This window comes from Mesoplodon bidens (genome assembly GCF_964165515.1).
Source record: "Mesoplodon bidens genome assembly, chromosome: 3".
Taxonomy (NCBI): domain Eukaryota; kingdom Metazoa; phylum Chordata; class Mammalia; order Artiodactyla; family Ziphiidae; genus Mesoplodon; species Mesoplodon bidens.
Genome location: NC_138178.1, coordinates 42,421,096 through 42,439,249, shown reverse-complemented (window position 1 = coordinate 42,439,249; position 18,154 = coordinate 42,421,096). Strand labels below are relative to the sequence as shown.

At 40.0% G+C, this 18,154-nt stretch overlaps 2 protein-coding genes across 3 annotated transcripts in view; one reads left to right on the top strand and one right to left on the bottom strand.

Moving 5' to 3' along the window:
• The window catches only part of TMOD3 (tropomodulin 3), a 92,579-nt gene that overhangs the window by 3,154 nt on the left and 71,271 nt on the right, over positions 1 to 18,154 (bottom strand). The window contains exons 4-9 of one of the 2 annotated variants that reach the window (XM_081227971.1): positions 17,839 to 17,961; positions 16,442 to 16,531; positions 12,880 to 13,010; positions 10,325 to 10,432; positions 6,686 to 6,829; positions 4,728 to 4,872 (exon numbers count right to left, since the gene is read on the bottom strand). In XM_081227971.1, coding sequence (XP_081084097.1) covers positions 4,728 to 4,872; positions 6,686 to 6,829; positions 10,325 to 10,432; positions 12,880 to 13,010; positions 16,442 to 16,531; positions 17,839 to 17,961 — 741 coding nt within the window. The remainder of the gene's footprint in view (positions 1 to 4,727; positions 4,873 to 6,685; positions 6,830 to 10,324; positions 10,433 to 12,879; positions 13,011 to 16,441; positions 16,532 to 17,838; positions 17,962 to 18,154) is intronic. The other variant, XM_081227972.1, reaches the window with a different exon arrangement.
• LOC308613886 (small ribosomal subunit protein eS26) lies at positions 11,862 to 12,313 on the top strand. The gene has a single exon (XM_081227975.1). It carries the CDS (start codon positions 11,880 to 11,882, stop codon positions 12,225 to 12,227), a length of 348 nt encoding a protein of 115 aa, XP_081084101.1. The 5' UTR covers positions 11,862 to 11,879; the 3' UTR covers positions 12,228 to 12,313.

Below are 18,154 nucleotides of genomic sequence, written 5' to 3'. Positions count from 1 at the left end.
CCATTAAAACAAAAAATTCACATCTTTCACCATGGTTACTTACCTGTTAAGAACTGAGGGGCTAAGCTCAGCTGTGCTTACACAGCAGTAACATTAGAAATCTACAACAGAATGGTCAGCAGTCACCTTCAAGTCACTGTGCCTGTCTCATTTGTGTATTAAAATTTATACCTCCATTAAAAAATGATTAATAACTTACTGTATTAAATTTTGAAATGACATTCAGGCAGCTGGGATTAGAAAGTATTAAACGTAACTATTTGCATGCTCTTCTGATTAATTCCTCAGTTTGTGCAAGAACATACCAAAAATAGTATTATCAGTTTCAAAGGTAAGTGACTTGCTGCTACTGCTCTCCAAATTTTCCTTCTCTTATCTCCTACAAAATGAGCCAGTTCAGGGCTCTGAGAAAACAACAAATGCAAAGTAATGAAGATCTTAGACCCTGGTAATGTGGTGATGTCACATCTCGCTACCATAAACTTGGGCAGCCACAGTGGTTGGTCAACTAGTCCAGTTAATGGAGTAAACAAAGGTGCACATCTGAGGACCCCCAGCCTCTTCCCGGGCTGGTGACCCTGAGCCACTTGGCTGTGCTCACTAGCAGCAGGGCAAAGTCTTCAGCGTCAGGGTCTTGCTACCTTCACTCTCACCTGTCAGCTACCAGAGAATACTTGCTGAGAGCCACCAGGTCAGGGCTCCTCAGCATTGTGGCAACTCCTATTTAGAGAGGAAAACGAACACAGGTTCTGGAGTCAGCAAGAGTGGGAATCTGTTGCTTTTTGTGGTTTGCTCTTTGGCAAGTAAGGTAACCTCTCTGAGCCCCACCTCATCCTCTGTAACAGGGGATAATGATACCTGTACCTCACGGCTGTGCGAGTAAAGTCTGCTTAGTGTAGTGTTAATATAGAAAACATTCAGTGAAGGGTACTCAGCCTCATCACCACAGTGGGGTCATGGGATGGTCCTGAGGTCAGCCATCTTCGGGATGAGGAAAGTCAATTTAGCTTTTATAAAGCTAGAGGATTTGCATGTATACGTAACTGGTTTTGATACTCTAACCAGTAAGTTCCTCTGTTTAAGTTACATTGCTGGTCTATTAATTTCTATACTCCCTTCTATGGAAGCAAGTAGGAAGACACCTGCCTTTGTTCAGCCTGAATTGGCTGTTTTAACAGAGGAATGAAAATCTTAACAGGTGCACTGGCCTCCTGGCCAGGCTACGAATTCTGCTCTCATGCTGTTCTGACTGCTGGCTTCTGTTCACTGGCCTTCAAGAGATGAGACTGGACAGTTAAGTGATGCACATAAAAGCTTGTCCAGAAAATAAAAACCAGGAGGACTGAAGTATCAGGTCCCCATGAACATTTTTATACTTATTTAACTAGGTGCACCCCAACTCTAATTTCAGTCCATGTTAATTAACAAGTTTCATGTATTTACTGAAATATTAGGGGAAGAAATCAAATGGAGAATTGAGTCCTCAAATACAAACTTAATTCATGTATATGGATCTCTGAAGAAGATAGATATATCTGAAAGGCAAAGCACATAATTCTTTAGGGTAGGACATTTCCAAGAAAATTTTGAATTGCAGTAGTGTTTGGATGTTATTGGCAGACCATTTCAGATGTTAAAAAGCATGTTATTAAAAAAGTGCACATTATAAACAAGATCAACAAGGACAGATGGAACAAACAAAAAAAGTATAGAAAATTAATTATGTAGTTAGCTAGTGTAAAGATAGTAACGTGAGACAAAGTTCAATCGAATATTTCACGTACACCATATAACCTCTTTGCTGTTATAGCCGTGATACTCCTTTAGCTGAAGAGATGGCGAGTAGGTAGGATTATTTCAATGAAAAGTTGAGACTAAGAAAACAATGAGAGAGGGAAAGACAGTGTCAAAATCAGAACACTAAAGCTCTGATGTAGCCCCATTTGCAAGGTGAAGAAAAACTGTATGTCCCAGAGATGCTGTACAAATTTCAAGTCTTGTGCTCCAATATCTCTGTCCAGTTACCACATACTAGAAAGCAAGTAAGAAGACGGTCTTTAGGCCTGCCACCTTGATCCACAGGCAGAGATCAAAGTGCAGGGCTAAAAAACAAATCCAGCTGAGGGTGGATGGTGGATGGAGGGCCGGCTGCTGTTGCTGTGACGCAGCACAGCAGAGGGAGGTGGGCAAAGAGCACTTCCGATCCCTCTTCCTCACTTTGTGCCCACTTGTTACCTCAGCAATTCTTCAGTTCATCCTGTGGATGAAAGACTAATAAATTCGGCCCTATTAACAATTCTTTGGCAATTTCTTTCCAAAATCCACTCCACTAATATAAGTTCTCGATACTTCATGATTAGTCAGTTGCCAATAAATCCTAACTAATCTCATTTCTTCTCTATCTCCAGAAGAGTAATAAGAATAGTGTTTTTGAAGTATCATTTTAATCATGCACTCAGTGGCTTATAAACTCTCAAATGCCTCCACATAAAATCCAAAGGAATCTAAGTGCCTTACCACGTAATTTTAGTGCCTTCTATCAGCATTCCCTCTTAATCTGCTGAAATAATTTTTTTTTTATTCTGTTAGCTTCAAATAGCAAGTGCTTGTTCAAAGTTTATTCTGGATCCTGCATCCTGTTATGAGAGTCAGTTCTCAAAATCTGCAGGCTGTCTTCAGCATATAAATAACTTGCTTACTCCCAAATCTGAGCTTTTATTAATGCAATTCCTCACTCCAGGAATGTCCTTATTCTCATTTCATGCCTAAGACCCATATGTCTGAAGATCTGGTTTGGATCAGAATGAACAGCATGGGGAGGGCAGGCAGCTTGTCTAGAGAGCTGCCAGCACGGAGCTGCGTGCCGCTTCTCACCTCTGCTTCGCGTCAGACCGCACCTTCTCCAACACGGCCTCCTCATCCTCTACCACACATGCCTGTGCACAGCTCCTCGACTGCTCAGTGTTGACATAAAGCAGCCTAGGGAACTGTTTTCATCTACTCCCCTCATCTTCAATCTGCCAAAATCTTCCTTGCTCTAACAGTAGGCCCTCTTTTCTTAGAAAGATCTGGGCAAAGCACCTGCCATAACAGGCTCGCAGAAGGGCACAACTGCTGAGGCCTTGAAAGGCTGGCGTCCCTTTCACGTGCAGGCATGTGCACGTGCAGACTCTCACTCTGCTGCTCCTGCAGCACAGCTGCTGGCACCGCCTCCTCAGGGAGGGGCACAGCTGACAGACACGGCTAGGGCTACAAAGATGTCAGTGGGATCCTGGGACAGCTAAGGTGGTTTCTGAGGAAAGGAAGAACGGAGACACTTCTGGCTTAAGTTTATAGCTGCTTAGTTACCAGAAAATTTCAACTTTAAGCAGGATTCAAATTCTACCACTTTCTTTTTTTACTTAATAAATATTAAGTACCTACTATTGTCACACATGGTTTTAAAGAAAGTTGTGAATTCAACAGATGCACATGGCCCCTGACCTCCAAAAGGTTAAAGTCTTTGAAAATAGACTATTACAATGAAGTATAACCTAGTAAGTAAAAAACTAACTTTTTAGGGCCAATAATGTATACGTTCTTAAGGTTCTCTATTTATGAAGTTCAGTTAGACTTGAGAAACACTGCTCTAAAAAGCAAAATTAAATTGCTGAAGGAAAAAAAATAGAAGCCAACGAATGAAGCAACACTAAAATACTAGCATGACCTTTCAAACTACATCTAAAATCAACAATACACCAAAACACACCAAATTTCTCTTTTAAAAAGCAAGAGGCTAAAATCTTCCATGGGAAACTACAGTCGTCAAAGGACAGAAAGGGTTTGAACTAATACTCTTTACAGTGATCTAGATTAAAGGAATGAGGCTGTAGTTCTGCTCCAGAAATCTTTAAAAAACTGCAAACTCAAATATGGCCAAAGCCTAAAAGAACTGCATCACGGTGAAATGTGACTCGCTTTAAGAAGTATTATTTTAATTCTTGTCTAAATGCATTTTTTAAAGTATTTCAATGACAAACACCAAACTTAAAACTCAGGTTAAAACTATTTTAGGGACTTCCCTGGTGGCGCAGTGCTTGGGACTCCACGCTCCCAAGGCAGGGGGCCCGGGTTCAATCACTGGTCCGGGAAGTGGATCCCACATGCATGCTGCAGCTAGGAGTTCGCATGCCACAACCAAGGAACCAGCGAGCTGCAGCTGGGGAGCCCACAAGCCACAACTGGGAGCTGGGAGGCCGGCGAGCCGCAGCTAAGGAGCCCTCCTGCTGCAACTGAGACCCGAAGCAACCAAATGGATAATAAATAAATTTTTTAAAAAACCTATAATTATTTTATATTTTACCATACAAAACTGAATTTCTATCTAGGCCTTTGATCAAAAGGGCAAAACTTTCCTGTAACATTGAAATCTTTGTTTTACTAGCTCCAAGAGGTGACCTGTAATTGAGAACAAAATATTTTTTAGGGAAGCATTTTTTATAATGTTTGTTGTAGAAAACTATTTCACTAAAAGCTGTGAAATAGGTTGTCACCCACTAACCTATAATCACTACAACCTCAGTTAAACTGAACTATAATTCAGTGAGTATTATAAAGGACTGTGTGGATTTTAGAAGCAAAGGCCAAATAATCTTCCTGTGTAAAAATGTATTTTAAAAAAAGTCCCTCCAATACATTAGCTTAATGATACAATTCAGAAATTCAATTTTACACCGAATATGTCTTACCTAAGTCATTATTTTTTGTTATAGCATTAGCTGCCCTGGTTCGGGGTCCCTGCTGCGTAAACTGATACCCAAATTTAAGGATATTGGTATTTTCCTCAAGCATCTTGGCCATTTCCAATTCTACAGCCGTCCCCAACTGCTGCCTCTGGAATAATTGAAAATAAAGAATAGTGTTAATGAGCTAGATCAAAATACTTTTCAGGTACATGCTGATTCCTTAAAAATTTTCCCAAGTCTTACACCATACATAAGAGAAACAAAAATGTAAGTTTAGTGTATGATCATACAGACATCAAAAAAATGTGGATTATTACAGTGAGAGACCACTTCATACCCACTAGGATGACTATAATCAAAAAGACAGGGCTTCCCTGGTGGCGCAGTGGTTGAGAGTCCGCCTGCCGATGCAGGGGACATGGGTTTGTGCCCCGGTCCGGGAAGATCCCACATGCCGCGGAGCGGCTGGGCCCGTGAGCCATGGCCGCTGAGCCTGCGCGTCCGGAGCCTGTGCTCCGCAACGGGAGAGGCCACAACAGTGAGAGGCCCGCGTACCGCAAAAAAAAAAAAAAAAAAAAAGACGATAGTAAGTGTTAGCAAGGATATGGAAAAATTAGGAGATTTAGGCATGCTGGCAGGAATGTAAAATGGTAGTACAACTGTTATGGAAAACGATTCGGCTATTTCTCAAAAGGTTAAACACAGAGTTACCATATGACTCAGCATTTCCACTCCTAGGTATATACCCATGAGAAGTGAAAATATATATTCATATACGAATCTGTACATGAATGTTCACAGCAGCATATTTGTACAATTCGAAAAGTGGAAACAACCCAAGTATAATAGATTATTCAGCCATAAAAAGGAATAGGTACTGATATATGCTACAACATGAATACACCTCCTTAACATTTTGCTAAGTGAAAGAAGGAAGACACAAAAGGTCACATATTACATAACTCCATTGATATGAACTGTCCAAAATAGGCAAATGCATAGAGACAGAAAGTCGATTCGTGGTTGCCAGGGGTTGGTGGGAAGGGCGGCTAGGAAGTGACTGCTGACGGGTGTGGAGTTTCTTTTTGGGGCGATGAAGATGTTCTGGAGTTAGACAGTGGTGACGGTTGCACAACTCTAAGAATATACTAAAAACCGTTTAATTGTATACTTTAAAAGAGTAAATTTTATGGTAAGTGAATTATATCTCAATAAAAAAAATTGGAAACATTGATTAAATAGCATTCTGGTTAAATTTTAAGATATAACTCTTCTTTCTACCTTCATAATCTACAAAATTTACTTACTTTGAAGGATTAAGGGAGTCATTTACCACATTTTTTTAAAATAACTGGAGTTATTTTTCAAATAAAATAGACTGAAGTGTTTTAGTCAAATGTGTAATGTTGTTTTATTTTTAGTTAATTACCACTCTGGATGGAAACACCTCTAACATGTATATTTCTCTGCTTCTTTAAAGAAAAGTGCATCTGGCATGGGTGACTCAGCATTACCTTACAGCGTCAGCACTGAATGTGGCTGCACAGGAGTATGTGTCTCTGGGTAACCTGGGTACTGGAGTTTTTTGTTTTTCACTGAGCCTATTCTGTTCACCTACTGTGTCTGGGACTGACATGCTACAGATGCAAAAATTCTATTATGTGGATCTTGCCACTGAAGAGCTGAAAAACTTGAGGATGGACTGTCACCTGTAAGAATTATTCCAGTTCAAAACAGCCAGCTGTCTAAATTCTCTTAAGCCAACCAGGGAGAGTTGCTTGTATACCTTTCTATACATTAAGTTAATATTCTGGATGCCCCAAATGTTCCTCTCATCCCTTTTCAGGACCATCTTCCCAAGGATTCCCTGAAAGCCCTCCCCCACCCATCTCCTGAGTCCCCAAGCCCTGCACAGAGTGTGGGCTGTAGTTTCCTCAAAGCTGCTGCTGTACATCACCGACCTGATTGTCGATTTTCAGCTCAGCCAGGGTTTCATTATCTCTCAAAGCATCAATCAGTGCTAGAATCCCAGCTCCTGTAATAAAGTTGGACTCCATATTTAAGCTCTTCAAATTTTTGTTCACTCTTAGCATCTCTGCAAAAGCCTGGAAATTAAAGAAAATATTTGGAGATTACAGTTTGACAGCACCTAGTAAATAAACACTGAACAAGCCTGAAACAGATACACAAATCAATACAACTGCTTTAATGTTTCTTACTAGATTGTTTTAGCTTGACACACTACACCTCACAGGTCTCACATGTATCTATTTTCACATGCACTTGGTCACAGACTTTAGATTTTTTTTTTTGTCGTGTGTAATTCCCCATTGGTAACATTCTCTACTGCTATTCATTCCTACTTCCACTTCATGCTTCTTTCTCCTGCGTCTCTCATACTTTCTCTGAGTCTCTGTGTAGGAGTAACTTCATCAATGTCTCTTTTTTATTTCCCTTTGCCGGCACCACACAGCATGCAGGATTGTAGTTCCCTGACCAGGGATCAAACCCACATGCCCCTGCAGTGGGAGCGCAGAGTCTTAACCGCTGGACCGCCAGGGAAGTCCCATCAATGTCTCTTTGGAACATTTTTTCTTACTTGCGTCCTGCTGCAGCTGGGTTACTGTGAAGCCCAAATGAGGGTAAATTATGGACTAATTTCCAAGGCAGGGACCAAAAGGACTGCCTAAGGCAGAAGGCCAGAAAAGATCACAGATGACTGGAACTGAGAGAGCACAAAAACTATGGAGAAGAAGGGGCTAACTAAATATTCAACTCAAAGAACGGTATGTTTTCCATCTGCTTCTGTTACATTTCTCACAGGATACGGCAGTGCTAGGCATTTGATCCAGTGCTTAATAAGTGCTATACTGACTAATTAACAAAGCCTGTAAGTGAGCAGAGGGGAAAGAGAAGGGAGGGGGGAGGAGGAAGAATACGAGTGTGAGTTTATTTAAAAAGTCCTGCAGAGGCGTCAAAAGAAAGGCCGAACTCCAGAGAATATGGGTAAGATCAAGCTTAAAATTAAAGTCAAGTTAAAGAAAAGGCAATACTGCGCAGTGATACTAGAAAGAACTGGCGACAGATATCTACACAGTTGAACGCTCTAATAGCAACAACTGGCTGTGTGACTTGGAGCAAATCCCTTATCCATCTGTACATACATTTATTAAAATATTACAATGGCCTATTTTTGATAAGTACTGTTCTGTAAATTCAGAAATAAAACATACAAATCTCTACCTGATGGAACTTACATTTTACTGGGGGGCTCACATAGTAAGTAAGCAAAATGTAATGTCAGATGGTAAAAAGGGCTATAGAGAAGGAAAAAAAGGCATAGCAGGGTGGATGGGGAGTGCTGGGGGTAGGAGTAGGGTTGCTGTTTTATATACGGGGGTCAGGAAAGGCCTCACCTGGAAGGTGACATCTGAGCAAGGACTGAAATAATTTAAGTGATGAAGTAAAACCACGTGGACTATCTTCAGGGAGAAAGTTCTAGGCAGGAGGAACAAGTGTGAAGGCTCTGAGTCGGGAGCATCACCGGCATGTTTGAGGCAGAGCAAGGAGGCTGTATGGCTGGAGCAGAACGAGAGAAACAGCAAGAGGGGACATGAGGTCTGCTCATGTAAGGCCTTATTAGGCCACTGAAAGATTCTGATGTTTACTTAGAGAACTGCTGGAGGGTTCTGAGTACAGGAATGAGAACATTTAAGTTTTAAGAGTCACTTCTGATGCTGTGTATAGAGATGAAGCAGGCAGCTCAGTTAGGATAATCCAGGTGAGAGAAGTCAGTGGCTTGGGCCAGGGTGGTAGCTGTGAAAATGGTGAGACGTGGTTGGATATACAGGAAATATTTGAAGACATAGCTGGATATACGTTTAAAGTTGTGAGAAAGGGAAGTCAAGGATCACTCCATTATTATTATTATTATTTTATTTTTTTGACTTGAGCAAATGAAAGAATGAAGTTGCCATTTAGTGAGATAGGAAAGAGTGTGAGAGAGGCAGGTATGGGACGGAAGTCAGGAGTTTGGTTTGGGACTTGGGTTTGAGATGTCTGTCAGATATACAAGTAAAGCTGTTAAGCAGTAGCTGGACATGGGTTTGGAGTTAAGGGGAGAGGTATGAACTGGAGATAATAATATTGGGAGTCATCAGCATGCATAGATAATAAATATATAGTAATGAAACAGAATGAGATCTCCCAGGAGGTGAGTGCAGATAGAGAAAAGAAGAAGGACTAGAACCGATCTCTGAGCCATTTAGGTGTTTAGATGTTGGGGAGATGAGGAGGAACCAGTGTAGGGACCAGAGAGGTAGGAGGAGAATCAAAGGGAGTGATATCCTCAAAGCCAAGAAGAAAAGGGTTTATACCCTGATCAAGGGGGATTTACCACAGATATGCGAAGTTGATTTAACATATAAAAATTAATCAGGGGCTTCCCTGGTGGCGCAGTGGTTGAGAGTCTGCCTGCCGATGCAGGGGACACAGGTTCGTGCCCCGGTCTGGGAAGATCCTGCATGCCGCAGGGCAGCTGGGCCCGTGAGCCATGGCCGCTGAGCCTGCGCGTCTGGAGCCTGTGCTCCACAATGGGAGAGGCCACAACAGTGAGAGGCCCGCGTACCGCAAAAAAAAAAAAAAAAAAAAAAAAAAAAATCAATGTGGGACTTCCCTGGTGGTGCAGTGGTTAAGACTCCGCCTGCCAATGCAGGGGACACAGGTTCGATCCCTGGTCCAGGAAGATTCCACATGCCGCAGAGCAACTAAGCCCGTGCGCCACAACTACTGAGCCTGCGCTCTAGAGCCCGCGAGCCGCAACTACTGAGCCCACGAGCTTAGAGCCCGTGCTCCACAACAAGAAAAGCCACTGCAATAGAAGCGTGCGCACCGCAATGAAGAGTAGCCCCCGCTCGCCACAACTAGAGAAAGCCCACGCACAGCAACGAAGACCCAATGCAGCCAAAAATAAAAAATTAAATAAATAATAAAATAATTATTAAAACAATTAATCAATGTAATACACCATATTAACTGAATAAAGGACCACATGAATAAAACCACATGATCACCTCAACAGACACAGAAAAAGCATTTGATAAAAATTCAACACTATAGATCCATAAATGGAACCCTCTTGCAGGTGTTAAAAGAATGATGTAGAATTTTATATGCTGATATGAAAAGCTCTCTGAGATACATGGTTAAGTGAAAAGTTACAGAACAGCCTACATTGCATGACTCCATTTATGTTTTAAAAATTTCACAGAAAGGAAATACAGAAAAAAGTAAACATAAAATGGTAGTAAATAATGTATTGCCTAATAGTAAACATCAATTGAAAAAGAGTAAATTTTTTTTTTTTTACTGATATTTGCTTTGATTGTTGAACATCATGGTTACTAACAGTTGATCTTACAACACAGAGTTTTGAAACTACATTAAAAAATTATTTTAGTTTTTATATTTATTTTTTATTGAAGTATAGTTGAATTAAAAGAGAGTAAATCTTGTTCATAAAATCAGTTTAAGCACCTTTGTAACATGCCCTGGTATTACACAGCCATAATTTCGATATTATTAGTAGTTAGCTTACTTACAACAGCAACGGGGTCATTGCTTCGGGTGGCTGCAAGACTGAAATATTTCACATGTGTGTTGGTTTCCAAAGCCTTTGCAAAATCTTTTAGGGTTGGAATTGGGATATTCTTGAAAGACAAAAATGTGAAACATTATTACATTTTAGTTTTCAGGAAATTCAGTCCATTAATCAAATACATCTGTACTTTCTTTTTTGCATTAAAATGTATTCAGAAATTATGCAACATACAACCGCTGGTCTACAACTGAAAACAACTCAGCCTCCTTCTTACCTCTTTGATTTCTCTGTTATGGTACAAACTGTTGGCAAGAGCAGAGCATACATCACTGTTTCTCTAGCATTGAGGTTAAAGAAATTCTCTTTTTAATTATTTGTATTATGAGAAGTCAGCCCTTGAGTACTCAAAGTGGATCCACTTTTCTACAAAGAGAAAGATGTGGGAATCTACTTATGATGATTCCTGAGGCAGATGACATACTGTTTTCAGTCACTCAAGCTGTAAGGTATTAAGAGAGATTAACTCTACATTTCTTGAAATGAGGAAAGAGATAGTTTTAGGAGACACTGATCTTTCCCCTTAGTACCAAGACTTTAATTTCCTGTAGCCTGCCTATTTTCAGATTGTTACTATTGATTTAGAGACAGACATACACTGAATTGAACTGAATTTTTTTTAAAAATAAGAAGACTAGTGATCAACTAGGGATATTAGCTTTCCCCAAGGCTTTTCCCCCTCCACTCACAGGAAGGAACACCCACAAAAAGAGCACAGAGGTCTTATTCCCTAGGTTCTTGTAATTTCCACATGTTCTCCCTGCCTCCAATTCAGATAAATTAAGATTTAAAATGAGGAATTTGTAATGAAGCTATTATACAATGGCTAATACGTTAAGAGATCATTTGAGTTTACTCTTTGGTAATTAATTATCCCTATGCCCTCCTAACTCATTTCTTCTTTCTTTACTCCAGGGAAGAGTTGCATTTTAAAAATCCCAATGAGATCCCACAAAGCCCAATTCTAGGTGTTTACTCAAGAGAAATGAAAACATACGTTTACGCAAAAACCTGTATGTGAATGTGTATAGTGGCTTTATTTATAATCATCCCAAACTGGAAGCAACTCATATGTCTATCAACTGGTGAACGGACACACAAACTGCAGCACATCCAGACAAAGGAATGCTGCTCTACAACACAAAGGAGCAAACCACTGAGACACACAACAGCATGGAGGAGTCTCAAATGTACTGTGCGAAGTGAAAGAAACCAGACTCAACGGCTACACACTATATGGTTCCATTTATATGAAATTCTGGAGAAGGCAGAACGATAGGGAAAGAAAACAGATCGCTGGTTGTCAGGGGCTAGAGCTGGTGGCAGGGAATGATGACACAGGGGTGTGACATGTTCTACATCTGACTGTGGTGGTAGTTGTACAACTGTATGCATTTGCTTTAACTCATAGAACTGCACACTAGAAAGGGAGAATTTCACTATATATACCTTATAGCTCAAGAGAGCTGATTAGCTTTTTTCGCTTCCTCGCTTCCAAGATGACCAAGAAAAGAAGGAACAATGGTCGTGCCAAAAAGGGCCGCGGCCACGTGCAGCCTATTCGCTGTACCAACTGTGCCCGTTGCGTGCCCAAGGATAAGGCCATTAAGAAGTTCGTCATTCGGAACATTGTAGAGGCCGCAGCCGTCAGGGACATTTCCGAAGCGAGTGTTTTCGATGCCTATGTGCTTCCCAAGCTGTATGTGAAACTGCATTACTGCGTGAGTTGTGCCATTCACAGCAAGGTAGTCAGGAATCGTTCTCGGGAAGCCCGGAAGGACCGAACACCTCCACCCCGATTTAGACCTGCTGGTGCTGCCCCACGACCTCCACCAAAGCCCATGTAAGGAACTAAGTCCTTAAAGACTAAAGAAATACTGTTCCCTGGAAAGACAATAAAGTGGAAATTATACTTTAAAAAAAAAAAAAAAAAAAAAAAAAAAAAAAAAAAAAAAAAAGAGCTGATTAAAAAAACAAAACCTGGGCCTCCCTGGTGGCGCAGTGGTTGAGAGTCCGCCTGCCGATGCAGGGGATACGGGTTCGTGCCCCGGTCTGGGAGGATCCCATATGCCGCGGAGCGGCTGGGCCCGTGAGCCATGACCGCTGGGCCTGTGCGTCCGGAGCCTGTGCTCCGCAACGGGAGAGGCCACAACAGTGAGAGGCCCGCGTACCGCAAAAAGAAAAAAAAACAAAAAAACAAAACCTGAAAGGCTAAAATGCTCCTAAAAGTGGGCAGTACTTTGGAAGCCCGAGAGGTATACTCTGACAGTCCGTAGAGCTTATATTTCTATGTGATAGCCTTTAAAAAGTGAATCAGAAAAATACTATAATACTTTAACTTCTAAAATCGAAGGAATCTATGTTAGCATAGTACTAGAAGTAGAAACTTTACCATTAAGTAGAAAGGATTAGACTATATCAAAACTGCCCAGCTCTCATCCTAGATCCAACTGACTCAAAGCAATTCAAAACAACTTTTTGTTTGCTTATCACACCTACCTTTATATTATTCAAATTAACTTCAACAAGACGAACATCATTTTCTTTAATTCTCTGTAAACTCTCTTCAACATTGGTTGGATTTGGGGGCTCATCAAATACTGGAAGAATCTTTTCACCTTTTACCACATCTGTAGCAACAAATGAAAAGAGCAAGAGTGTCACTGGTTGATACTATTACAGTGAATGCATATATTAACTTGGAAACACATAGCACACATACACAAACATATTCAGTAGAACAAATTTATAAGTTTTTCCCCCAATTTCTAAAAGATCCTTTATGTGCTCCCACATAAAGCACTGAAATAAAATTTTACTGAATATAAATACCAAACATAATTCAACATTTAATTTGTTTGCAGTGTATCAGCCTTCAGAAATGAGTATTTTCACTGCCTCTTGCCTCTTGGTGGATTACAAGATATCTTTACCATGAAAATATAGTTGATGACATAAGCTGGTGATCCCATTTATTTTTAGCAATGTTCAAGATAAAGTTCTCATATGACAAAATCTAACAACTCATCATTTTCTCTGAGGATTGACTAGTAATTAAGGCAAAGGCAGTAAGAATCAGAGACATGAACAAACACAGCCTCCACAAAGAGTGCGCTGACAGAAGGACACACTGCCTGTTCCTCCCATGGGGAGTAAAGGGCAGAGGACTCTATCAGGAAGAAGAGTAGAGACAGGGAATGGGGAGACAGAGAAAGGTAATGGTACATAGAAGAACTACTGAGACAGGGATTCCCTGCCCTCCTTCATCCCACAGCCCAATCCTTCACCATTTATACCCACACGCATGGCCAGAATACAGATATTCAAAACTGAAAGAGGACCCAGAAGCCTTGAACCCTCTAGTGAGATGTAAATGTGCTCTGAGGTATGTGTGGAGGTCCATAAACACCTATAACAGATAAACTTTTATGGATATATTTTCTGGGGAGAACACCTAGAGCATCAGATTCTCAAAGAGGAGAATGACCACAACATTAAGAGCAAGTGACATGGAAAGACTGACAGGGTCGCTGTTTGGCTTAGTTACTCCCTGGTGCCCTCCTCTAGCTTTTAAGAGCAAAACTCACCTTAAGACAAAGTATATTGCTTACTCATCCAATAAATTCCCTCTAACAGTACCTTGTTCTTTTCAAATATCACATACACACAGAGAGAGAGACACCCTCCTACACACAGCATCCTGAAGAGATCAGCTCAGACAAAAGTCTGAAAATTAATTTCCTGAGGACAGCTGAAAGATCAGCAAGGCAGTCTTCTTCAAGATGGTAGATCAAGGGGACTGGAGAAAATCTTCCTCACTGAATGGAAAATTCAATGAGCTCTTCCTCAGTTCTAAATTTTCTAAAACCAAAAAATTCCTTTTCTTCTCTGCAGAATGCGTATAAAGAGCCTTGCTCTATAATGAAATAATGGATTCAGTCCACAGGATGTGGAAACCATTAAGAAAGGTTCGTGGGGAACTTTAATTGGATGGATCAGGGTGCCAAAATTTGAGTCCACTGATCAATCTTAACACATTCCCCAAAGAGGAATGACCAGACTTGATATGTTTCCTAATGTGATTCGATCACTACCCAGGAAGCATTCTTGCCAAAAAAAATTAAAAACTGCACCTGAATTTGATCAAGCTTCTAGAAAACGACAGTTTACAGAAACACAAAAGGTAGAGAGAAACAAGTAAAATGATACCACAAGGTTGCAATCAGCCAAATCCAGAATGTGGAAAATTCTACATGACAACACAGTTTCTTCAAGGGATAATTATATGCCATAAAGAAAGTGGGAAAGAAGTTGAGGAGGAGAACGGTTAAGAAATTAAGAGGAACTTAAACCAAACGACAACCAAATGCAATATGTGACCCTTATCTGGATCCTGATTTGAACAAACCAGCTGTGAAATGACGTTTTTGAGAGAAAATGGGAAACCTGAACATGGACTGGGCATTAGATGATATGAAGGAATTGCTGGTAATCTTTAAGTTTGATAATGGCATTGTGGTTATGTTACAAGAAAAGCCTTTGTGAGAGACACATATGGAAATATTTATGGGTGAATACAAACAAACAGGATTTGCTTTAAAATATTCCAGGGAAAAGAGTAGAAGAGGTGGGAGGGAGGCAGGTGGTGGATGAAACCCAGCTGGCATAATGTGAAAATCAGCTGAAGCTAGACGATGGATATATTATTCCCTCTTCTATAATGTATGCTTGAACATTTCTACAATAGAAAGTTAAAAAAATAGAGAAATGGCCAATTATACAAGATTCATAAAATGGAATGTTATACAGATGTTTGAATGAGGTAAATCTGTATGTACTAACTAGGAAATGTGATATATTGCTAAGTGATATACTATATAGCATGGATTAAAATCGTCACCACCGATTTCGTGGGATATTGAAGCTAGTCACTTAATCACTCTAAAACCTCAGCTCCTTCAAAGGCATATTAAAGATAATAATAATACTTGTTTCATAGAACTGTTGTGAGGATTGAGAACAATTTACATTTAAGAGCTGTGCACAGAAGAACATGGCCCATGGTAAGCATTCAAAAAAATCAGCCAACAGTATTATTATTGAAAAATTCAGGGACAAGAAATATCTCTAGTATGATCCCATTTTTGTAAGAAACGAAAAGACAATTCGTGTATAGCACGTATACATATGTAAGTTTATATAAGCATAATACAAAGTCTGGAAGGATATATTCCCAATTGTTAACAGTTAGGGAGGGGGTGGAGGTGGGGTACGGGGAGTAGGAGGCATGACGGCTGTGAATAGAGACACTTCTACTGCTTACCTGGTCCCCTCAGGTCTTGTTTAAATTTACTACAAAATAGGCATGACTTTGGTGATTTTTTTTTTTTTTTTTTTGCGGTACGCGGGCCTCTCACTGTTGTAGCCTCTCCCGTTGCGGAGCACAGGCTCCGGACGCACAGGCTCAGCGGCCATGGCTCACGGGCCGAGCCACGGATGTGGGATCTTCCCGGACCGGGGCACGAACCCGTGTCCCCTGCATCGGCAGGCGGACTCTCAATCACTGCGCCACCAGGGAAGCCCGACTCTGGTGATTTTAAGATGTCTTATAAATAAATTTTTTAAAAAGCTTTGCTTTAGGTTATCTAATACTTTCCGTCAGACTAAAAGGTTTAGGGGCTGAATAGTTCCTTGCTTTCCCCTGAATCTGATTTTATAATATACTTTCTTTGTCAGCACTGTTGGGGGTTTCTTGAAACTCAGGAACACTGAAAACAAAATGTCAGTAAAAGCCAAGTTTGACTAGTTTTGATAGCGTTTACCATTAGTATTATTTAGTGAGGTGAGAGTAGTTCCTATTGCATTTGCTGACACATTAAGCATAAAATACTTAATATTCCATATTCTCAATGGTTTTCGAGGTCAATACCATCTAACTGGAATCTTAGGTTTCAAGTACATATGCATTACATTTGGTATGCAAATACTGAAGCTACTACATGGGGAAAACAAAACATAATTAACAAAGGACTGGAATTTACAAAGCATTATAAGTACTCACTTGAAAAATGTTCTTGGTCGACACCATTACTACTTCCCACTATACTGCAGAACTGTGTATTCGTTATCAAATTGTGCATCCCAAGAATAGCTATAAATATAGAAAAAGAAAATTATTTTTTTATTTCCATCAATTTTAAACATAAAGAATTAATTTTATGCCCCCAAATTTCTATCAACGATTTTAACACTCTCTGGGCTTTTTCCTACTCAATTAAATACACATTTCATAGCTAAAGAAAAAAAGAGAGAAAACATGATTAAAAACCACCTACAATCTCTTTCTTATCAATACCCTTGTAATTTCTCCCCACATTTCTGAATTCAGACACAGCTGGAGCCAGCTTAACCCTAAACCTAAGTCTATGCTTAGCTCCATCTGGTGGCCAAGAGAGAAAATGGAAATGATCTATTGTTGCTGTTCATCCCCAGAGGGTTTCTCCAAACATAATGCGATAAAAGGCAGATTTTTCAACTTAACCTTAACTCTCTTATTAATTTACACTTGTATTTTAGCTAAGAGTAGAATACTACAAGTATGGTTGAATTCTCATATTTAAGATTAAAGTAGCATCCCTCAAAATTGACACTTAGGAGGAGAAATAAATTTGGTTTTTGATGGCCTTTTGTACAAATAAGGCAGAAGCTACAGTATGCCTCTGGCCCATTCCACTCTGATGAATGTACCATTTATAAATCCATTAGCCCTCAGCCCCAACCCCAGGGAATAAGATACCTGCTCTAGCTGTGGTACCACACCTTGACTGTCCCTTCCCTGGGTCCTTCCCAAAGAACCATCATTGCTCCTTTTAAACATGTTAGTTCTTGAAGTTATTTGGTACTAACCTCTCCCCATGTGTCATATTTTTCTATCTAGAAAAATGGGTGTGGGTGGAGGCAGCTGGGGGAAGATACTGGTCCAGATAAGAAACTGGTAATGATGAAAATCACAGGGAGGTCTGGAATGTTCCATATATCTTCAGAAAAGTTGGGAAAGTGGTGAGTATAGCTCAGGACTGACTATCTTATCTAATTTCCAGTTACCCGTTTCTGGGTCTTCTAATAAAATGGGATAGCAGTAGACTCTGGAGACAGCTTCTAGCTGAGCACCAGCTGATGAAAGATTTTTTATAAAGACTTTCAAAGATGGCAACATGGGAAAAGACATCCAATAATCAATAAATTCCATTAATATAAAAATTTCACCATTAAGAGAATTTAAAGAAACTAAATCCTTTATGTCAGATTTATAGTATAAAAAACAAAGCCAAATGTACGGTTACTTATTCAACAGCACTCTGCTGGGCAAAGCAAGCATTTGTATAGTGTGTATAAGGTGTGTGCTGGTATTTTCCTCCCCTCTATACCATTCACAAATTAATTTGTTTTAGGAGATACCTGCGAGATCACACAATTCTGTATCAGAAGCACTTGTCAAAGCTTCTTCTAGTTCTGGATCAAGAGATACTTTTTCTTCTGTAAAAGTCTGTACAGGTTTCTGCTTAGGGATAAATATTTTCCCTGTAAAATAAAGCAGTTTGTTAGTTTCATACTACTGCTAGTAACTCACCATTTTATTCTTACAAAAATTATTAGAAGTATGTGCAGCTGAAGCTGAAGTAAAAGGTCAAGATTAACATCTACAATAATTTTGTTTCATCTTCGGTATGTATTTATAAGTTTCTAAGGCAACACTTTGGCCATATAAGTTGGA

Bases quoted from the DNA above. Each gene is read 5' to 3' on its own strand.
- LOC308613886 (XM_081227975.1), top strand. From the start codon at position 11,880: ATGACCAAGAAAAGAAGGAACAATGGTCGTGCCAAAAAGGGCCGCGGC.